Raw genomic sequence first — 24,251 nt, 5'->3', positions numbered from 1 at the left:
ATCGCTCCTATGTGGATGGCAATATTAATTTAACATGACACCGCATTGATGGTCAATTTCAGTTTCACGGAGGCTGTTTAAGTGGAGTGGTGGAGTATTAATGTGATAAGATGTGGGAACTAAGGGACGTTACATCTCTCTCCTTTCTGCCATGTCTCATACTCAGCCAGCCATCTGGACAAATCGGCTCACCACACGCCTCTCTCTCACCTCAACTTTAGGTTGTGTGTGTGAGTGAGAATGATTGTCTCTCCTTCTGTTTGTCCATGGGTGGTTATGTCTTGTGAATTTAATGTGTGTGTCAGTATGCACATGCATAGGTGTGAGGTGTGGGGTTCGGAATCTGGATGTAGGTATGTGTAGGTGTGATGGTGGGCGTGGTGTCAGTGTGTGTTTCTGCCTTTTTTTTTGTTTACGGGTGTTGATGATTGTGTCAAAAAAAAAAAGTGTGTGAAAGTGTCTCCACATTTAAGTGTGAAGTGTGTAGTTATGTATCTGTTAAGGTATGTATCTGCCTTATTTGTTTGTGTGTGTGTGCCTTTGTGACTGTGTAGTAATCTGTGTGTTTGTGTGTGTGTGTGTGTGTGTGTGTGTGTGTGTGTGTGGTGTGTGTGTATTATACTGTAGGGGGATGTGAAATGAAGAGGCTGGCTTTGCTGTTGCCCATGTGTGGACCCCCCCCGCCCCCTGTGTTTATGAGCCTTGTTAGCACAGGCCTGCCTTTCAATCTTCGTTACCGGCTTAAAATTCGATGTGTCGTACTTCCAGCTCACAGCAAGTGAACCGTGTATGAACGAATTAGTAATCTACACAAAGTGCTTAATCAAATCAGCGGCTGCCCCTGGAATAAATATTGTAGAACGTCTTGGGATATTCACTGCGAGAGGGTGAGGGTTTGCTCAAAGATGCGTACGTGGATATACCAGGCATGCTGCCACTTAGATTGGAGTGTCACACTGTGTGATGCTGGCCTGAATCTGGCCCTGCCTGCCAAACAAAATATCCATTATATTTTGCCACATGCATATGTTTAAGTTTTGTAATGATGTTTAGGCTTTATCGAATTATTTTCCTTAATTTAGAGTCTGCCATTAGTTGTTAAACCATATGAACAAGTGATTTTGTCCAACATAAACAACCATTTTAGATGCCCAATTCTGAAGGACCCGCTTCCCTCTTTTAACTTGAGCTGGGAGATGTTTGTGCGTCACAAAGACAGCACAGGCATCAGCCCTCGCAGCTCTGCTCTTAAATGACGGATGGCAGGCAGAGGCTCTGCCACTCTCTCAAACGCTACCCCACCCCCTGGACTTATTAATGACAATAATTAGGGAGAAACCTCCCAGAGAAGCCCGCCAGAGTGATTAGCGCTTTAATGATGGAATGGGAGGTAGTGAGCGCACACAGAATTGATTTACGCATTCGCCCTGACCTTTGGAATCCAATTTACGCTTCCACAGGCAAAGGAAGAGTAGGTAAGAGATGAAGGAGAGTGACAAGGATAGATAGAGAGTGAAAGAAGAGGCACTTGGAGTGTGACTGTAGTTTGTATGGGGACTGTAGTAAGGGCATCTGTTTTTTTTTTTTTATTATTATTCTGAAGTCATTTTGTGGCTGTGAAGTAGGTTGAAGTCTTAGCACAGAACTAATAACAGTCTTACATGCCTGGCATTGAAAAATGATCTGTAATGTAAAATCTGATTTCTGCCCAGCGGGTATATAGTCATGTTTTATTAAAATTGCCACCTCTTTCTTTCAAACATAATGTTATTGTTGGATCTGAACTCTCTCTCTCTCCGTACTTTGTTTTGCAGGATCCAAGCCCTTCATGTGTACGATCTGCAACTTTGCAACGGCTCAGCTGGGAGACGCCAGGAACCACGTGAAGAGACACCTCGGCATGAGAGAGTACAAATGCGACATCTGTGGGTGAGTTACAAGGACTAATACAATTAAAAAAAACTATTTAAGACACTTTAAAAGACAAAAGAAAGGATAGGTTTCTAAACTGGAAAGCAGCGAAATTGACATTGGCAAGGAGTGGAACAAAGGCTTTGCTATGTTACGACTCAAGTCCGTTTGGAGACAGAGGGTGGTCAAATCATTAGAGAACTGAACATTCAAACTGAAGGTCTCGTTTGTTTCCACTGTTTACTGATTAGTGTAACCCTAGTCAAGTATTTAAGTGTGTGTATGTTAGCGTTAAACTAGTGCTAATCAGAAAAGGATTTATTGCCAAGTAAGTAACACTAACAAGGAATTTGCCTTGGCTGTTGGTGCATTACATAAACATATTAAACATTAGTATGAAATAAACAATAAATACGGAAACAAATATGTACTTAATGTATGTTTAATGTACATATTATAAGGCCAGAACCAGAATTCATTCAGCCTCAGGTAAGTTCAGGACCTGCTGCCTTTTTAAAAGTGTCTCATATTTATTTAGAAACAAATGTAGGGCTAGCTTAGGAGAAACGGGGTTTAGTTTCCACAACAGCCGATGAGTTTTCGTGTTGAGAATTGAAATTGAGAAGTCAACACCAGTGATAGCCAGCGAATGGTCGTGTTCCTCTCATCAGGTGTAGGGAGGTTTCATGTTGGTGTCTAAGGAGTGATCTGCTAATTATCTATTGCACAGCCCACTTTAAATTGCATTAGTCTCAAGCTAATTCATAATTCAATCCAATTTAACCCTGCCCAACCACAATAAGAGAAGTGATACTAATCTGATTTTGATTCCTTGTCAAAATTGTGAGATTCCAATCTGTAAAAAAAAAACACATTAAAACCTTCCACGCACACACATGATATGCTAATCCAAAGAATATCATTTGTGTGTCTTTCGAGAATCTTTGTGTCATATACGCTGAGTTTACATTGTATTTCAAAAGGGTGAGAACTTAAAAATATACATACATATGGTATTTGTATACCACATGGAATAAAGACAAACTTCAAAGGTTATGGTACATTTAATATTCTGGTTGAAACACTAAATACATATGCTTTTATTTATTTAGGAAAGAGAATAATCCATTTTAAAGGCATTTAATATTGACAAAAGCCGGCCGCAGTCCGAAAGCAATCCAAACATTTCAGTAGTAGTTACACCTTAATGTGTGAAAATGTTCTCTTCACCTTAACTGCTCCCAGGGCTTTCTTAAAAAGACAAATATGTTGCTCCTAGTTAACTCTCCTCCTGAATTAAAGGTAAAAGAAACAGCGTTTATTACACCTTCCTTATCGTTTCAGCTGTACAAATAATCCTAATTGGAAGTTAATGTAGGTAACCAGGAGCCTATAAATACCCAGTAGTGCAAGAGTGCAGTCATATCCCCACTACCTTGTACCCCCTACATGTAGACCATATGTTGTGTTCAGCTTGTTTCGTTCCCGTGGTAGACCTCCTCGCTGCCTTGCCATGTTCAAATGGACGTGTTAAGCTGTTTAACATGCAGTCGGGGGAATAGAGTAAATTGTGGGATTTCCAGCCTTGTGCCATTGAGCTTCTGCGGCAAGACTCTCGCTAAGATGAAGACATATGTAGAGTTATTAGTTTCTCCCTCTGTGTAATTCTGTGTAAACCGTTCCATTTAGTTCAGTCACAGGCCGATTTTGTTCTTCTAAAGCGGAGCGGAGCGAATGTGTTTATTTGCTCCCGCTGATGTTCGCAAACATATTACAGCAGGAGCAAACAAGCTTTGGTTTAAACACAGCTTCTCCTTTAATGAGAGGAAAGGATCATGTTTCACAAGCCCTCCAGCTGAAAACCCTTTTTTTCTTCGCCCTCTTCTCCCCACGGAAATGTGTTGGGCTTGCACGCACACACACACACACACACACACACACACACACACACACACACACACACACACACACACACACACACACACACACACACACACACACACACACACACACACACAGAACAGTTCCCCAATATGCCTTCAAATGGGACTACTAAATACAGCCCCTGGTTTCACAAATCATGCGGATGGAGGAGCCGTGTGCTGCCAGTGCCAGCCACTGGTGACAAATCGGCCCTGTGTGTGCTTTCAGTACTGACTGATCACCAGGCCATCCCTCCTCTTGACTAAAGAGCAGCAAACACAAAGAAACCCCCAGAAACACCCTCATTAAGGCCAGGGCCATACATACACATAGCCTGCTCCCCTTCCCAAACTTCTCCAGTTTGATGGTATGTCCTTAACCTGAATCTAAAGCGCGTTACTGATGGATGGCCACGTTTCGCCTATAATGTTTAAAGTGAGATTACAACGCGATTAGGTTCTGCGGATACTAATGACGGGGCAAGAAAAGTTTTTTTTCCGGATATTTGTTTATAATCACCCATTAATCATTTCAATTAACACAAGACTATGTTCAGGCTGCTTTTTTACATTTATAAAATGTGGGTTTCATTCATTTATTTCCTGCTCACAGGCTCTTGGGCCTCCATGGGGCATGGAGTTTTGCTGGTTTAGTTTATTGCCATTTTGTTTAGAGCACCGGCTCAGCATATTGTTTGTGTTTTTGTTTTTTTTTCCTTTCCTGAAAGAAAATCTCCCCCCACTTCCATCGATTGCCGTGTTTTCCTTGTTAAAGTTTCAGACTGGAAGATTATCTCGGCTCTGACACTGTGATCGAACGGATGTGCTGCACCTCGGCTGTCCACCTCACTTTAGCTTCAGCTCACTGCCGCCGGTCTCTTCTCAGGAGCTCGAGGGGGATAACTTGTTGATAGTTAAAGATCATATTGTTGTGGCATTTAATTAACAAATGCAAATGCGAGGCCACGACAGATTGGAACCCTTGACCAGACTGTCAATCAAACCTGAGTGGGCAGGTCAGTGCCTTGCTCGTCATCGCTAACACTTTATAGGCTTTCTGTCTCTGCTTCGCCACTTCTCTCACTTCCTTTTCCCCCTTTTGTGTCCATGTTTCTGCCTATCCATTTGCCTAGGTGTGTCTTTATTTTCAAACTGATCTGTCTTAATTTGTCTATAAAGAACTCTAAAGGGGCAAAACCAGCAAAAAAAATCACAAAATTGGCTGTTAGCATACAAGATTTCTCATATTTAATTGGTTAAAAGATTCTCCAGCATGTGGATGGCAGATTCTTGCATTTCCTCACGCCGTGTTTTTGTCCACAGTGGGGCTCGGCCACTTAATGAGCCTCCTCCTCCTTCTCTCCTCCATCATCTAACAGCAAGGCCCTGGATTCAGCATTTCCACCCTCCCGCTCTCTCGTCCTCCCCAAAGATGCAATGGACATCCAGTGCTGTTTGTAGGTGTTAAATTATGCATAAACAGTCTAAATGCTTTGAGGCATTGGTTTAATATCTCAGCCCGGGCCTTACGAGTATTAACGCTATCATGGACATGGATTGTCCTCTTGTGGACTGCCGTTTTATGATTATGGGTCATAAGCTGCCCTGTTTCCTAGTGAATTTGAACAAAACTTCAATACCTTTTTGCCTTCACACAAAAAAGTTAGCAACAGGGCTGAAGTTTGTCTTCTCTGTGGAGGAGGCTGCATTGTCTTGTTCCCTCCCTCCTTTCCTTGTCTCAGTTTTCTTGACTTAGTGTTGGAGAGAGTATATATAGTCATGATTTCATGTTGGGTGTTGTATGTGTGTGATTTGACTGTTAACAGGATGGGGCTGGCTCATGTCAGGGTTTTTATGTCCCCCCCCTGTCTTGTGAGATTGTCTGGTCTGTTCCCAGAATAGCCCATCAGTTCCGCCCTGCGTGGCTCATCCGCTGTAATGTGCCTTAATGCCCGGGCCTGTATGAGTAGTGTGAGGCCTGGCAGTGACGGTGGAGGAGCATCTTAGCTTGCTGCTTATCCAGAGAAAGCCGTCACTTAACTCAGCCCCTCTATTGTCTATCCACACCCCTCTCCTTCTCCCCCTGACGTGATTCTCTATAATCCTCCACCAGATTCTGGTTAGAACTCCCTGAGAACTATTTTTATGTGTTTTTTTTTTTTTTTGTCCTCCCGTTTAAACATTAATGGTTGTTGCAGATGAAGAGAAGGATCCCTATGAGGATGATTATAATGTCACTCCACTGATCTCCTGCCGCCCCGAAATAATTGTACATCATCGCTTCATAACGTGTCAGAGGGACACGTTGGTGGCGTGCAATTAAAACCGCAGAATATAATACACCAAATTACTGCCTGTCAGGCCTATGAACAACACACTCGGTATTTGAGTTACACTTAATCATCACGTACATTAGCGATTTCGCTAAGATCCCTCCACCCCACCCCCGCCGCTCGCACAGCAACGGCGTGCTACACACTGCTCCTTACAGGCTGAGGGATTGTGTCTGTGATACAACAGCTCCAGGGTAGCTACGTATTAACGTTAGAGTTAGACCTTTTGGAAGCTCATAATGTCCTAAATGATTTAGCTGCGTGTGTGACCAAGAGCGGGCACCACGTGTTGGCAGGAACTGGAAACAGGAATTTTGAGTTCATTGAAATTATGTAAACACTGAATATTTTCCTCGACGGATTCAGATTCAACAAGCCTTTTGTGTTCGCATTGTTCATTAGTACTTCAATCAGCCTTCAGATGCCTGTAAATATGTAGTTGCAAAAAAAATCTAAAACACTAAGTCTGACCACTTGGAGGCAAACTACCACCCATTTTGTTTGTTTTTTTGTATTTTAATATACCTCATAATTTTTTTTTTGTCAGCCCTAAAAGTTGAATAACTAACCTTGACACAGGTGTTGTACCCTCCAGTGCCTCCCTGAACTTCTTTGAAAATGGCAACCACATATTTATACATCTAGTGAATGTACTCCTTTTATATAAATGGGCATGGCTCTTTTTTGAACTTGTTTTGATCCATCTTATTTGTACTGAGACACAGGGCCCGGTATTTAATGCCATCAGGAAGATGTATTAATGTTTACTGCTTTGGACATTTAAGAGTTTGTGTCTGGGTACATGGTCCTCGTCAGTCAGTGTAGTCCCCTTCACCAAAATAAACACATTTTGCTCTGATGCATTTAACTAAATTTAGTGTGCCATTATCGGAAATGAAATAAGTAACGCTAAAGGTCATTTGGAAAATAATGCAGAAAGGCGGGTCTGGAAAGGTTAAGTATGTGACGGAGCTGTTCTGATGATAACGAGGGCTGCGTATGGCTTGGAGAGCTCGGCATTCTGGTTTGACTCGGCACTCTGCAATCGCTCTTTATGACCGAGACAGCTTTACAGCCCGTTACCCCCCATAACACGATAAAGCGCAGCATAATGGATTGGATGTGTTTAGTAGCCTTGGGCTGATGTTTGTAAAATTAATGTTTTTTGTAATAGAAACACACTCGTGCACAGGCACACATGCACACACAGAAAAAGAGAGGAGAGGAAAAAAAGAGGAGAGAGAGAAATCAACTTCAGACAGCATCCACATATCAGTATAAATCCACCAGTGTACAGTTTTACACTTTTTATACTTGTTTTGGAGCTGGATTGTCAAACTTTATTTCCTCACAAGTGTCGTGTCCTCGCAGATATCTCTCAGCCGAAAGAGATGACAACGAACGTATGGCTTCATTAGTTGGGTTTGTATTACAGGCCCAATACTCAGCAGAAAAGCGATGAATGCTATTAGATTTGTGTTTCAAATTACACCGCACAAGTACTTGAGGGAGATAAAGTCTGTTTGTTCAGTCAGTCTCATGTTGGTGAAAGGAGGCCTTTAAAGAGTTTGAATGGGACCCCACACAGCATCTCTGAGCGCCAGATACAAAGAGAGAAATGTCTGTCAGCAGGTCAGTCCTATTAGGTTTTAATAACAATCTCATATTCTTTAGTAGGCCCGGAACTGGGGCCTGGGGGCTTCATAATCAGAGCATTTCACTTTAATCAAAGACAAACAAAAACAAACATTGGGTCCAGACACTAAACGGCAAGATCAGTAGTTAAGCTAGGGAGCCAACACAGCGCATAGGCTTATGATAGTAAGTTATACTACTCTTGAGGACCGTCTAACTTAAGAGGCTTTTGCCCGCACTATGTATGATCTCAGTAGTTTCTTTTAAAACATTAAACTTCTTGTGGCCTCAGCCTTTCTCAGTTTTTCATCACTTTTTGTTTTCGTTAAATCTTAACTTGCAGGACAGAAATAAAGTAGTAGGAATTATAATAGAGTAGTAATCTTTTTTTTTTTTTTTTGTCGTACAAGACCCTATCTTGATAGCATTTATAGACTTTTCTTTTCCTTATGAAGATTAATATCAGCTAACAAAGGCGAATTGGCTCCATTCGATAGAGAAACGTGAGTAAAGTTTGCACCCTCCCCCCCCTAAAGTCCCCACAAACGTACAAAGTACAAACGTTATCCTTTAAAGTAGTTGAATTATTTTAAAAATGTTGCTGAACAATCCATTCTAAAGAGTTAATCATGTCATAGGTATATTGTAGGAGGTAAAAAAAAAAACATAAAGAGGGAAAAGTTAATGAGTGATTAACAACAGCAATTAAAAGATGAAGAGGAAGGCAGATGAAAAAAGGGGTGTAATTAAAATATCAGTCCTCTCATTGTCAGAAGTGCGAGTGTCATCCATTGTGCACTTATTAAAAAGCTGGGTGGAGGCGAAGGAGCAAACGGCGCTTAATTCCAGCAGCCCAAAGTGTCTGGTAATCTGCCCATGGATGGAGCTGGAAAAGGCTGTAACTCATGTTTAAGTGTTGGGGCCGTGTCATTGCAGGTTCACAGTCATGCATTTCTGTGTTGACACCCATCGGGGCAGGGGATATTTGGCAGTCAGGAGTAATTTAACTTAATTAATGGGATGCATATATGATGGAGGAATAAAATATCTCGGCTCAGCAAAGTGGAAAAGGGGAAAGATTTAGTGGGAGTTAAAGGTGGAGGGGAGAGTAATTTGTGCATTCAGTTACCGGCTGCTTGAGAAACAGAGAGGGAGAGAAGAGAGGAAGAGTGGGTCGGGGCTGATAAAGATGACAACCGGGAGAGAGGAGGAAGGGAAGAGGAGGATGAGAGATGGATGGTTGACACAAAGCTGAGCTGATGTGTAGAGGGGAATGGGCTGTCCCTCCATTGAGAGGGCCATCAGACTGACAACGCTTGATTTAATTGATATCCGGACTGAGCGCTTCCTCAGCGCAAACAGACACATTACGCTGGTTTGCAAACTTGTAGCAGAGCTGCCGGCTGCCAAGGGCCATTTTAATATTCATGAGGGGGCTTTTAAGGGGATTCGGCAACGGCCTCCTCCCTCCACCGCCGCCACCCGCTTTCCAACATGTCTTTACTACCAATACACACACTTTACCTTCCACGCAATCACAGCAGACACGCAACACGCTGGTTCTCCCAGACAAACCCGTGGCCTGACGAAAAGCTGTCACGCTGCTCTTAATCTCCCCTGGCACTTTTTAATTGACTTCCTGTAGGTATAGATTATTTTCACGGCGAGTCTGCTACCGAGATGTTTGATACCTTCCTGGAGACTGGCATTTGGGATGCTTGTAGCTCACCGGAGATGACGCCGTTATCTTAGTCTCTGTCTTTCTCTCTCTCTCTCTTCTTCTGTCTCTCTCCCCCTCTCTCTCTCTCTCTCTCTCTCTCTCTCTCTCTGTGTGATGGCCAGCCTTATTGTGGGAACGGGGGAGAGGTAAAATGCAATCAGTCATTGCCATCATCATAATTGAGCTGATGTACCTGCTGGGAGTGCTGGGGAAATGTTGGCTTGGGTGGAAGAGAGGCTCTTTGTGTCTGACTGCAACTGTTAGTAGCATTAGACCCATATACAGGGCAGGTATTGGCCTCTTCGGTAAAAATTGGAGGTCAGCCAGTTTGTGTTGTCCAATTGATATGATTGATATGATGTAGTTTGTTTGATTACATACTGTATTTATTGTTAACACTACGCTGCTTTTCGGAGGTAATCTCTTAAATCTATGAAACAATTTGATCAGATTCCAAACAATTATGCATGGATTAAGGTTATGATTAGTAGCTGGGTCAAGTTAATTTGTATAGCCCAGTATTACGTATGGTGCCTTCAATGAGCTTTACAAGCCCACAACATCAGCAACCCAGCTGGAATAAAAACAGTTTGGTGTGGAGCTGGAGCTGGGAATTAATTGATTTTTAACAAGATTGAGACTATGTTCAATACCAATATCGATTGGCCCAATGTTGTGTCCAAAGCTTTTTACCTCCTGGGATTGAAATCTCAATAGAAACGACAGAAACACTGAGCTTTTGTAAGTTTTCATGTATTTTGGCCTTGAAAATGGTGACATTTCAAGTTATGAAATACTGGCACAAACTGTCTGCTGTCAGTGGCTTGAATCCAAAAACATTGTTAGTGATACAAGCCTTCATTTCCATTGGTAAGCCAAATACCACTCTCACGTTGTGTATCACTAAGTGTGGCCCACACATGCTCATACCAGGCACACAAGCAGACAGTGCTTCCTCCTACACACTACCACCTATTTACACACACAAACTTGCCTTTTCCATTATGACAAAAATCTGTACATACTACATTGTGATTTAAACAGGCGTTGGATCCCAAAATAGGTTCTGGTGGGCCAGCAAGGATCCACAGTGGGAGCTAATTTTATTGTTATTTTCAACCCATGAGGAGTGATCAGAGACAGAATGTATACTGTGAAGTTTCTTTGGCTTTACTCTCAGCAGTTACAGCAGTAGAAGGACAGTTATGTGATTTGTGTATTATTACAAACGCACACTATCTAGACTGTTCTCAGATTTGTTAGCCATTATCTTTATGAATAGGGTTCCATTTTCTATTGGAGATCTATTGAGGGGTTACATATCGTGTATCACGAGATCCAGAAGATCCTCAGGTTTATGAAGTGATATTGACCACTGTCTATGCGAAACCGATAATAAGCCGTGATGAATGGCTGACATTAGTGATGGAATTACATCAACCTTAACAGGCTATTGTATTAACACACCTAGCCGATCCCGCTCCTCCCACTGCCCGTTTAATTGATTAATTGCTGACGTGGATGGATTAGGGGTTGCGGGTCCTGAATCGGTGGCTGATTGCTAGTCAACCATAAACCGGAACAGCCACAGTGGGCCCTCAAGGGCAGTATTCATGCTCCCCAACCTTATGGTGATTCCTTATCCTGCTCTGACAAGAGGAAAAATATTCGGCCATAAAAACGTTGGTATCACCAGGCTGACATATAAAGCCCTCCGTCAGTCCCTCCCTCCCTCTCTCTCTCTCTGTCTCCTCTTCTGTGCTGTGTCTCCTTAAGCTCTCAGCCGCTCAGCACACCCATCGGACTCTGAAATCACCCATCCTCCTCTGCACATGTAGCTACAGTCCCTCAGGTAGCCCCAGCTTTAAATATGAGCAAATAATGGCGGAGTGAATGATGCTGCCTGTGTCCTTGACTGGGATCCTCTGTGTGCTATAGCCACATCTCACTGTCTCCGAGCCCCGTGGGACACATAAAACACCCTCGTAGAAAAACTCCCGAGGCTTGTTGGTGGCATCCATTGGATGGATGCAGGGATGCAGAAAGGCAATGAGGTCTTTGTGTCTGTTTATGCAAGTGTGGAGGGGGGGGTAGATAATGTTTACACTGCTGTGTGTTTAATGAGAGGGGCACTGTGTCCACTTTAATGTGTGTGCATTTCAGATGTGCTGCTACAAAGTTATTAAAACGTTATACGGCATATCACATCTCTTTTATGTCTTACTGTTTGTTTGCCTGCATCTTCCGTGGCCCTGGTAGCTGATGTTAGGTTTAGATGTGGAAAAGGTTAGAATCCTGCTTTGTGACTGTCATTAAAATCTGCTCCTCTGCACTGTCCCCAAATTGTGCCGAAGCTCCTGACAGGGGCAGATTGGGGTAATTTTTTGAGTTGGATAAAGTGTAAGTAGGGGGAAAATGGGTAGCGGGATTTGCCTGACTTCCAGTCCGGCCTCCACAAGTGTCAGGCCTGCAGGAAACAGGAGTGGACATGTGGTCGGAAAAGTAGAGGACCCCATTGTCAGCCACACTGTCTTTGCTCTCCCCAACACTGCACCGCGTTAACCCCCGCGCCACTGAGCCATCTCCAGACCGAGGCGTAGGTCTGAACCCCTGCAGTCGGCTGTGAAAACGCTGACACATCGATTATCCCTCAGGAAAAAAACCCCGTTGAGCGTGATGAGGAGGAGCATGCCGTGTGAAGAGGAAGCATTTATTCATTTATTCTGTTTATTCAGCAAAACAAACAGAGGTCAGGATTATGCTGCAACGCTGATAGCTCTGTGTCTATTACAGTTAAATTTCAAATTAGGGGGTTCACTCTGCCCACTTTTATGGTCACTTCAAAGACTGCCTGCTGCCTTCCAAGCCCCCCCAGCAAAATCTGATTACTTAGACATTTTACAGTCCACATAAGCTTCAAGTAGAGCCAAAAAACTAATTTGTTTCTTCGACTCCAGTTAGGAGCTCAAAGAAACCCTCGCCGGTGTTCTTGACATGTGGTCTTTTTATTGGACATTAGATGGCGCCATTCAACTTGCTAGAAACCCACAGTCACAGACTTCATTTGCAATATTTGGCTGCCTGGTGTGTGGTACATGTGGATCTCTTGCATGAATGAAATGCAATTAAGGTTCTCTTCGTTCTGTTTAAAGGTCTTTTCAAATCTGTGACTACTTAAACATTTATCTCAGTTGAGTTTTTGTCAATTTTCTAAAATAAAATGCAAGTAGAACATGCATGGGTATAATTGTTTAGGTCAGTGGCAATGTAAAACTGGTGGGAGACGGATAATGAAGTCAAACTTCTTGCTGGTTTATTTCAGATTTCAGCAAATAGTATAGTTAATTAAATGTGCAGATGCCTTCACATGGAGATGATCATTTGAATTTACTTTAGTGTCCATTGTTCGCCAAAGTTACCCTTTGAAAAGTAAGAAATTAGTTAAAAGAATGTTTCCTCCGTGTCTTTGCTGACTACCACAGCGGGTGTTAGTGCAGTTGTAAATGAGCGGAGTTGGAGGCTGGGCTTGTGGCAGGGCAGGCGTAGCGTTCAGAGGGGTGTCCCTACCGGTGCTGCTTTAACTAGGACAAGCCTCTCTATACCGGTGGACCTCAGGGGCCGATCAGCAGGTCTCAGGAGAGGCTCCCCGCACCGCCGTCTAACCAGGCCTGTCACAAGGGGGCTGATGCTGGGCTGGGCTGGCTGGCTGGCTGGCTGGGTGTGGGGCTGATGTGATGGTGGTGGGTGGGGGCTGACATGCCGAGAGGGCAATTACAGCAAGGACAAAGACTACACAGTGATAAGTCCCCACAGCACCCAAATGAAGAGAGCAGGTTAGCCTGTTAAGAGGACCGGGGAAATGAGCGTGGCCTCAGTGCGTGGTTGTTTGTGCGCGAGTGTGTTTGTGTGTGTTTAACCTACCCGAGGAGGATACAATTTCTGAGGTCATGTTGCTACCATGCTCGCTAACCTCGCTGACTGATGCCTTCCCAAGCTGGTGTTTTCCCCTCCATAGAGCAAAAGCAAACAACGGCATGAAACTGGAAACCAGTGCATCTTTAGGGAATTCTATTCCTGTGGTTGTGTGTAAGTGAGAAAGAAAGTCCCAATGCAAGCTATTAATAAAATGAAATCTTTAAAATATCATGCCTTCGGTGGGTAATTGTTGCACATTAGCGGATCTACAATTTGTTTTTATCACACCACTTAATGATTTTTTTTTAATACTATCCCACTTAAAAATTCAGTACATTATAGCCTGCATTTTATACGTGGAATAAATTGATGAGTCTGTAGGTCAGCAGTAGAAAATATATTTTGGATGAGAAAAGAAGTAAAAAAAAGAAAGAAAAAGAAGCGTAAAACAGAAAATGAAAACATTTCCAGAGACTGATGAACTGCTTTCCTCTTTTGGTCACTTTTGCATAACCAGCCTGGATGTGATTATAGCTAGATCATCCCAGATGCACCAACACTCTTCTTCTTCTTCTTCTTTCTTTCTCTTTTCTGCTAACCTTTTTCTCTTTTTTTTGGGGGGCGGCAGAGAGAGAGAGAGATGGTGTGTACCTGATACTGCTGTGTTGGCACACCCGTCTGGGATCTGATAAGAGAGCCTCTGGAGCGGTGCTTATTCAAATCAGTGCATGTTCACAGTGAATAGGAGCAGGTAAAGGCAATAAGATACAATGCGATAACCTTTCTGGAGAGGGAGAGAGAGAATAGTTTTACACGCCGTTTCACAGCTCTGCTACACTACGTAGATGAGGGATTTTCAACAGCCTAATTGATTTGCTTTATCCCGATTTAACTGGAAACAAAAATCTTTCTCTCACTAGTGCAACTTAGAACGCATGTTAGAGGAGTTCACACTGATTTGCAATGTGTTACAGTGATTTTATCATTAGGCTTTTTTTATTTGCTTTGTAAATTCATCAGCTCTCAACCTCCTTATTGACCGCGTTCGACTGGTGTTCTGACGCTACTTTTAAGTGTGTTTCTCTGTATGATTGTGTGTGTGTGTGTGTGTGTGTGTGGAGAGAATGCGCAGTTCCATGTTTATATTAAATACATATTCAAATGTTACATAATCAATTTAGTTTTTAACATTCGCACACTGTAATTTCTTTCAGAAATATGCTCCAGAGTGTGGGTGCTTCTTGTAATTTTGTTTGCTCTGTGCATGTGTATGTCTGTGTATATGTCACAAACATAAACATCACACTAAATCAATTTAATTTAATAAGAGTGATCCGCAGCGATCAGTTTTAGAGCCACTGTGCAGAAATCTAAAGTTAATCTTAACACTTAATTTTGGAGTGGAGTTTGGTGTGAGTCGGCGGGGGGGGGGGGATGCATCCTCCAAGGGCCTCCCCGTCAACATTCTGCATTTAAAACTACGGCACTGTAAAACCATGGCCCACACGGGGTGTATTTTGATGATAAAAATTATCAAGACAATTGAAACATTATTACAGTAATAACAAAAATTATCGTGGCTAATAATTATGATGCTGCTGTAATATACAAATAATATTTTTTAATGACTTTACTACTTTATTTATTTAGTACAATTTAGGAAATTATTATTATTAAGTCTATCATATACATTTTTACTATTGTGATCGGCCATTCAAATTAATAGGAGACAGTATGTTGGATTTTCATGCTTGTGTGTGTGTGTGTGTGTGTGTGTGTGTGTGTGTGTGTGTGTGTGTGTGTGTGTGTGTGTGTGTGTGTGACAGCGAGAATAAGAGAGAATGTGCTCACAAACGATTTCGATGCAGGTGTTGTGGTCAGGTGACGAGATGATGTGTGGTTCCCAAAAAATATGCAAAAGATAAAAAAAATATATAATTGCATTGCTCATGTATTTAAAATATTTCTGTTTGAATACATTTAGAGCCTTTCATCATCATAATATCAATTTAAATGCGTTTTTTTGTAGATATTGATATTGCAGAATTCTGACATGCAGTGAGCTGATTCTGTAATTCCCAGTGTGGTAGGCTATTGTGCTGCTCTTTACGGTCAGGGGTCTAATGTGCAGGCTCTCTTGCTAAATGAATCCCTCCTCTATTTTTATATCCACTCTCACAGTATGCAGCCTACCAAGTCAACGAGCTAATGAAACACCCCCTTTCCCCCTTTGCAACCAAACACTACTAATCTAATATATTAGTCACCCATGCTCGTGTATGGGTGAGCAATTATTCTAAAAAGTTTCCACGCCGTGCCGAGGTGACAAAGGGTATATGGGCAAGGAGTACTGCAGACACATTTGACGGCAGCTCTGTGACGCTGATAGGCCAAACGGTGGTGGGAACCCGCCACTTTTAATCATGTGCAGGGTGACGGCTTTCATAAGAGCATGCGGCGACTCTGACAACTCTAATAAGGAGAGGTGACAGAGAAACTTTCTGTGTTAGCGGCAAAATAGAGGGGGAAGGTCTCCTTGTTTTTTTTTTTTTTATGCATGTGTTTTTTTTTTTGGTTTTGACTATAAGAGACAAATTTCACAATCTGAGACTGGATTTGTGGTGAAAGAATGTCAGCATTAATAAAAGGCTTTGGGGACAAGGTCACACGGGTCCCTGTTCAGCAGAGCACCCTGAGTCTGTTTGTGGCTTTTGAGATAGGCAAAACATGCTAAGACACCTCCCTGTGCATAAGGTAACTGACTGGAGTTTTGCCCGTCAATGTATCACCGCACAGTCTAATTTATGATTCTTCAGCCTTTTTTTATTCAAAGACAATCTCAGCTCTTGAAAAAAAAAAAAAAGACACGAAAAGGAATGATGCTTTGAGGATATAATTAAAGATATCGTTCAAAGAACAACTTTTTGCATATTTGAATTATTACTGTCGTTAAAAACCACACAAAATATGGAAATATGATTGCCGGAAGCACATAAATCAATGATCAGCAAGGCCTCAGAGCCCAATAAATATGGGGAGTTAAATACTTTAAAATGCAAATCACATCTTAAAATTTGCATATGGATGAATTTAAAGGAAGTGTGCCTCCTTAAGACCCTCTGAGGTTGAAACGGGTGGAGCTGGAGGGGGTTCGGGGGGACACAGACGGGCAGTCGGAGTGTTTTTATTTATTTATTTATTTTTCACGTTGTCATTGGTCAAGTTGTTGGATGGTTCTAAATGATACCAGCTGAGGTGGGCTGACAGACACGGCTGCATCTCTTTTGTGGATCCAGAAAGTGCCTTAAGTGATCTGAATAATTAGGAGTTAATTATTCTTCATCCATCTAAATCAGAAAAGGACAGATATGGGAATGGAATTTATAATTTTAGCCCGACGTCCTGTCTTGTTCTAATGTGGTAAACTAAAGTGACTGTGAATAATACCTACTGACCTTCGAGTAATTACGCCTCGCCTGGCAATTTGCTTGCTGTTGCTAATTGAGGGTATTGATTCAGTGAGATTCATATTAAAAATACATATGTTTTATGGCTTGGATTTTTTTCTTTCTTCTGGTTGTCTTTAATGTATTATTAATCCTTTTTATTCTTTTTTTTTTTTTTTTTAAACAATAATTAGCAGACAGGATGTGGCACACCGCAGGGTTGGAGCACTTTCTTTGTCCTACTCCTACCCACTGTTGCAGGTACTGTATATTTTGCCAAAGTTTTTGCAGAATCTAAATTAGTTTTCGTGTTGCATGAAGCTCTACACCTAACAGCAGCTGTTTATGTGAAGTTTATCGCCCAAACTAGAAGTAGTACAATTAAAACTACTACATTACACTGCCTAAATAATTCTCTGCAAGGCTCTAACATGAAGGCTATGATCCCACTAGTTTAGCATAAACCCCACCCCGTGTTGTTTTCCCCCCTCAGACATTTAAAGACGTTCTGGCGGCACCACTAGATCAATGGACATGATGTCTCTTTGTGCATTAACACTCAGGTTAGAGTGTTAGGTTAAAAACATGCCCAGCACCTTCCCGGGAAAAAAAAAAAAAAAAAGACAAGAGAGAAAAATCAATTTCCCCTGTGGAGTCAGAGGGGCGATCTGTTGGTTCTGAAGGCATCCCTTTACCAATATATATATGTGTGTGTGTGTGTGTGTGTGTGTGTGTGTGTGTGTGTGTGTGTGTGTGTGTGTGTGTGTGTGTGTGTGTGTGTGTGTGTGTGTGTGTGTGTGTGTGTGTGTGTGTGTGTGTGTGTGTGTGTGTAACGTGGGGGTGGCCGTGACTGTCACTCGTGAGTGTTTGCATGTGTGAATGCCCTTCCTGTGGCGCCTGCAGGTATTGACCAGTACAGAGGACGAGGTGGTTTGCTTCAAACCCATCTCTCCCCCCCCCCCCGTAGCCCGTAATATTTTAAGCCTTTTCGACCAGCGGAGCTCCAGTGGCAGCTCACAGCCTCGTAATAACCCAGATAGGGATCGATGGCACTGGATTTAGGCACTTACCCCTGCTAAAACTGGTAAACTCATTTGTCTTTCCCGAGCAACATTCTCTCCGTTGTTAAAGGAGACACTTAAAAGAATCCTCTGAATTAAGATAATGTGACTGTTGGTGTGTGATCAGGCAGGCTCAGCTGAAAGGACAAGCAGCTTTAGCTCTTTTATTAGCTCTCTGTTTAAGGGGCCATACATGTTGTGACGGAGTCCAACTCTCTTTATTTTATTTCTGTCATGCCGATTAGTGTGCCAGGGAACACCCGCTCTGCCCCCACACCCCTCCCTACCGGACGAGTATATATATATATATGTGTGTGTGTGTGTGTGTGTATAAGAGAGAGAGACTGTGTTAAGAATGCCGGCTCTAAATGAGATGGACCAAAGTGTGATGGCCCTGCTGCTCCTCGTATGCAAGCCTACATGAACGCCTCAACGCAAATCCTTGGTGAAGTACTCAATGGATGCCGTGAAATCATATTTGCTGTACAGCTAATGGCATAGGACTGGTTCTGCTAGAATGTTCCTCGAAGCAAAGAAAACATGTCATTTGGCTATAATGCACATTGACCATTTACGCTTTACCACGCACACACAGCATACTGTATGGATGTTGTGGTGCCACACATGTGCACTTAAGAGAACCAGCAGTTTAAACAAAACACTTTTTTTTAAATTAAACTACATTTTGAAGTTATTTTGTTAGTTAATTTTCCACCAATTAGATTATAATGTCAGCAATTCAAGTAAAAATCAGGAAATGAAGGGATTCACACACTGTACACCACCCACACAGCAGCAGCACATGGGCCAGTGTTTAGCGCACAGGGAAGAGTCCATCTGTGTCTTTAGAGGTGCCGTTAAAGGTGCCTTGTCTGGCGAAAGTAGGACAAAGTGTCATGCCAATTAGGAGGAAGAGAATTTTTTTTGTGTTAAAAACAAAGGAAGGAAAGGAAGAAGCGTTTTGATGAGTCAGAAAAGTGACTCCAATGAGAAGAAAAAAAAAAACAGGCTAAAACTTCAAACAGACCTCACATTCTTTTTAGCCCACCTCCCAACACACACACATTCATTCCCCCACCCACGGTCATATGTTTTTTTTTTTTTTTTTTTTTTTTTTTTTTCTCTTTTTTTTTTTTTTTTTTTTTTTTTCTCTCTCTCTCTCTCTCTCCTTCCTTCTGCGTGTAAAACTACAAAGGGCCGTCCATCCCAAGGAGCCGCTCTGCTGTGGGTGCCGCTGGGTGCTGATGCTGGTGGTAATTAGGCGTCACAACACTTAGGCCGGGTGTCTCGCGCGGCGCTGAATTCCTCCTGACGTGACGGAGGGATGGAAGAGTTATTCAGCTCTGCGGTTTCTTCTGCTCTGCTGGTCATCTGTCCTCTTCAAGGCCCATCAGCCTAAACAACACACACACACACACACACACATCCCCTGACCCCTCCAAGTACCCGGAGGCAGAAAAGAGAGGCAGTGTGTTAGAGAGAGAGATATCAAAGCCCTCAAGGGGTTAGGAGAGGGTTGTGCAGGGTGAGGGTGTGTGTGTGTGTGTGTGTGTGTGTGTGTGTGTGTGTGTGTGTGTGTGTGTGTGTGTGTGTGTGTGTGGGGGGTTGTTAAAGGGATGATGTGCATGTGTGGTTGGGTGGGGTGGGGGGCTCCTAGTCAATACTCAGACCTCTGCATCACTAACTGTACAGACAATTTAGATCAATATGAGGTGAAGGCCCATATATTTTACTAATTACTGCAATAATTAAAAGGGTCTGTTGTGATTAAAATAAAATCAGTACGTGGTCAATTTTTAGCTAAATGGATCCAGACACAGTGGACTAATCCTGTTTCAGCCTTGTTGCTCCCTTGTCATAAAATCATTTGAGAAAACAACATTAGCGAGGTGAAGTTATTATTTCTTTTCTTTTTTCACTGTCTTGATAGGTCAACCACACAGACCCTTGGGACAAGATGAGGGAATAACTTTTTCAGTTTATTGTTATTGCCACAGCTGACGAGTGGAAACACACATGAATCTGATCTGATTTGGTTACGTAAATGGAAAAGAATGTAGAACTCCGTGGCACTTACAATAACTTTTAAAAACAGTACTTGTACGTGGATTTTCAAAGGGTATTAAACACTGGCGGTGTTAATGTGCTTTGTATATGCATATAGTTGTCGATCCTCTCTTAATAACACATACATTAACAACAAAAGATTTGATTGAATAATAAAGAAGGCAGGATGGGGTGGGTGAGGGGGTGTTTGCAGGGTTGGGAGAAATATGCTGTGGCAGTAACTTTATAGTTTGTGTGGCATGCCGAGCATAACGCCAGGCTACGGGAGGGAGAGACATGCTGCTTTCATGTCCCTAAGCCATGTTCACGTCCACTGAAGACTTCTGTTTTTACACAGGTAGGCAGTTTGGGGACTATCTCAATAAGGAAGAAGAAGAGGGGGGGGTAAAAAAAGAAGAGAGGAATCAAAGGATGTTCCCCCTTTTAATAATGTAACAAATATTCTAATTTCTAAAAATAAAACCTCCTCTTCATCCTTCCTGCTAATCTGAGCAGTAATTTATTCCAACCCAAGGCCATATTAGTATGCTAGCCAAGGGCAAAATGGTTACGACAAGACCAAGTTCCCTCAAAAAACTTAGACACATATAAAAAGAGAGTGAAAGATCAGGCTAGGACTTGTAGACACCTCCTGAATTGAGTATTGGGTTGTAGCAACTGTAATTACTATAGAACATAAAAGATACAATTGTAGCCTACTGTTTAATTTTCAAAATAATTCTAAGCAGCAGCTACACTAACATGTTAGGAAAAAGGGGCAAGGTAACAGTTTTAGAGCTAAAACAAATTAGACTGTGCTTGGCTGTGCGCACGCAGGCATTTTTTAAATTTCTGATTAATTGCATCTGAAGTGTGTGTGTGTGTGTGTGTGTGTGTGTGTGTGTGTGTGTGTGTGTGTGTGTGTGTGTGTGTGTGTGTGTGTGTGTGTGTGTGTGTGTGTGTCCACATGGATATATTGATGCTATTTTATGAAAAGCAATTGAGCAATGGGACTTTGTACCAACCATCAAACAGACACTTCATTATGGGAGCAGTGCTAACAAATACATTGTGTAGGATAATGATGGCGGTGGTTCATATTGTTCATTATACGTCTGGGTGTCACACGACGCTCTGAATTTATGTGTGTGTGCGTGCGTGTGTGTGTGTCTTTTGTTTTTTTCATTTTACAACATCATGTTTCAGCAAATTAACGTCTGAACCATTGGGAAGAAAAATTTACCATCATTTGCCATCGGTGACAAACAATATATTTTGGATAATGATTGCATCTATTGGCTTCTGCATTTGTAAATGTGAGGTAATGAATTTCCTTTTGTGAGCAATGAAAGCAAACAGAGATATTATGTCAGTTTGCTTGAATAGGACTACCGGATGCATGGTGTACTGTCATTCCATGAGAAACTGTATCTGTAAGAAAACAAAACAACCTGTTTATAGTGAGAACATGCTAAGTAAGTGCTCTGTATGCAATGCATAAATTATTCCTATAGATTCTAATGTCGTTCAGACACGCTGGCGCTGTCCCGTGCAGAAAGTGGGAGGTGTGTGATGTGGAGTCTGACTGGTGGAGGCCTCGAGCGTGTTGGCTGCCTTTTGACTTGTGGGCCTGTCAAAGGTTTTGGGGCATTGGACTGAGTCGATGCCTGCGACACACATGTCATGCTTTCCCTCCCTGATGAGCCCCGCAGTTACCCAATCAACAGTATTATTGCTTGGAAATGTATATATTTAATTTGTGAAACAATGACAGTTTCGCTTGATTTATGGCGCAAGGCAAGGTTTAATTAATTGAAAAATGCATATTACTCTGTGACTTAATTATTAGCTAATTAATCACCGGGTACTCGTTCACTCTTCCCCCACCGTTTTCCCCTCTTTTCAGGCATATTTCTGTGTGTGTCTGACACTCGAATTTCCTCCGGGGGTCATTTTTATGTGAGGTCATGCTTTTTCTTCCTGAGTGGCTGTCGAGATGGAGAACAGGCGCTGTAGAAAGCCTTTTAAACTGAAGTGTGCGAGAGTGTGAGTTTTAAAGTCTTGACATCATATATTGGGAGTGTGATTACAGCATTCAGGACAGGATAAACAGTGGGTTTTGAAGTATTTGATGTGGAGAATATTGGAGCATCTACGGTCACATAAAACCTGACTAATCATACTAGGCCCTACGTGAATATGTACACATACGTGTGTTTGTCAAGGAGAATTCAGATACTTTGCATTGTTTGTGGCTGGATAGTAGTAGCCTTACGTCTAGTCCCTGTGTGTGGGATTCCTATTAAGAAATAAGAAAGCGATTTACACACATCCACCGGACTATCCCGATGCCTAAAAATCAAGCATTTACACATGGGTGAGAAATCAAGCATGTAACCAATACCTCCTCCAGCGCTGAACCCAATCAGCCACATGACGTGGCCTTAACCCTCAAGACCTGGCTGTGGTTTCTAAATGTGGCAAAATGGTCACCTCAGCGCCACTCACACATATAAAGGCGCACACGCATTAATACACACTCACCCAATCACACATGCGTTCGCAAATTATAGTCTACACTTCAAACTCTATGAGAAGGACAACCTCCGGCTTGTTGCACACATAGAAAGCATTCATATCTTCTGTAGTAGCCTTGGGAAGCACAATTTGCCAAAGGCGTAAGCTGATCCTTGGGGGTCATGGTCAAAAACGGTGAATAAACGTCCCACTGTTACAGCTGTCAGTGGTTTACCTCTCACTGGTGGAGGGTCTAAATAGTAGTATTTATGTCAGTTGGTTTTCTACTGGAAATGCAGGGCAGGTTGATCGAAAGATCAAGGATTTCCCCTCATGAGAGCTTCTCCAGATAGCTGCTGTTAGGAAATTATAGGGAATGGACGTATTGGATGCAAGCATGCAAGGAAGCGGAGGAGGTGTGGCTGCGACTAGAGGCCGGCCTGCCAAAACACCTTTTCCCCAACACTCATCCACCCTGCCTGGCCACTATCCGGCCCCCATGTGTCTGTGCCTGGTAATGGTGAGCGTTTTAAACTATTAGAGCTGCTGTGAAAAAGGCCTGTTTGAGTGCAGAGCTGTCAGTCTGCAATGAGGCAATTGGGGGTGGGGGGTTGTCATGGCTGTCACTCAATGGGAGGATGAGAACTGTTTGGCCCTAATGGATTCCTCCAGGCGGACGGCTTACACAGCGGCTAGAAGTAAAATCGATGCGTTGTCATGAGCGAGTGAGGCATCATCAAACGGCCAGGTGGACGAGGAGGCAAGGAAGGGGAGGCCTGTTTTTTTTTTTGTTGTGTGTGTTTGTGTGTGTGTGTGTGTGTGTGTGTGTGTGTGTGTGTGTGTGTGTGTGTGTGTGTGTGTGTGTGTGTGTGTGTGTGTGTGTGTGTGTGTGTGTGTGTGTGTGTGTGTGTGTGTGTGTGTGTGTGTGTGTGTGTGTGAGAGAGATTTGGAAAGGAGAGAAGAGACAGACAGATGCTTGGCTTAGCTTTACACGCCCAATGGGGCCCCGCTATGATTGTAAGCATGAAAGGGGGCTCTGACCTCCATCATCTCTGTTGCTTTTATTTTCCGGTTCTATTGGAATCGGACACAGATACACACAGACATACACATATATAAATGTGAAGCTGTGCAGACAGGGGTATATTGCCCTGACAAAAGTCAAACATCATCTTGTAGGCGAGATCACTTTTTCATAGAACAGATTTCTATTCAGTGATTCCAGGTTTTGACGAGAACCTTCAGAGAATGAGGCTACTATATTTCAAAAGAGGCCAAATGGTTTAATGGTTGGCGACAGAATTTCAAGCACATCTTTCCTAAAATATTTAATGTGACAAGAGGAACACTGAAAAATCCTGACAGCAAAAGATGAACATGAGTAGCCTGCACGAGGAAAGAAGAAACTGCAATTTGCAATGTTTAGAACGGTGACAGAGGACATTTAACAAGATCGTGAAGAGGATCACAAAGTAAGCCAACATAGTCATAAAACCAAAAAGGCATAGAACATACATAAAATACATTCTTTGTAAAGCCCCACAAACTTTTTTTTTTTTTTTTAAATGAAGGGCTTTGTATGAGAATTGAAGCTCAAAAGTAGCTTAACTCTTTATCATGTTCTTGTTTTTATTTATTCTTAGACAATGTTATGTGATTACCTTTTTTCCATTGCCTGTATGTCGAGACAGTTGGAGCTCACTCACTTTAATTGAAACACAAACTGACAGACAAATAACTTTTTC

The 24,251-nt window shown here is 42.5% G+C and overlaps 1 protein-coding gene across 2 annotated transcripts in view; it reads left to right on the top strand.

Annotated features, from left to right (window-relative positions):
• The window catches only part of znf407 (zinc finger protein 407), a 156,690-nt gene that overhangs the window by 12,871 nt on the left and 119,568 nt on the right, over positions 1–24,251 (top strand). For both annotated transcript variants that reach the window (XM_039806848.1, XM_039806849.1), the window contains exon 4: positions 1,815–1,929. In XM_039806848.1, the coding sequence (XP_039662782.1) occupies positions 1,815–1,929 (115 nt within the window). The remainder of the gene's footprint in view (positions 1–1,814; positions 1,930–24,251) is intronic.

Source organism: Perca fluviatilis, chromosome 7 (assembly GCF_010015445.1).
Source record: "Perca fluviatilis chromosome 7, GENO_Pfluv_1.0, whole genome shotgun sequence".
Lineage (NCBI taxonomy): Eukaryota > Metazoa > Chordata > Actinopteri > Perciformes > Percidae > Perca > Perca fluviatilis.
Note: the sequence above shows the minus strand (reverse complement) of the source record. Positions and strands in the feature narration are given on the sequence as shown.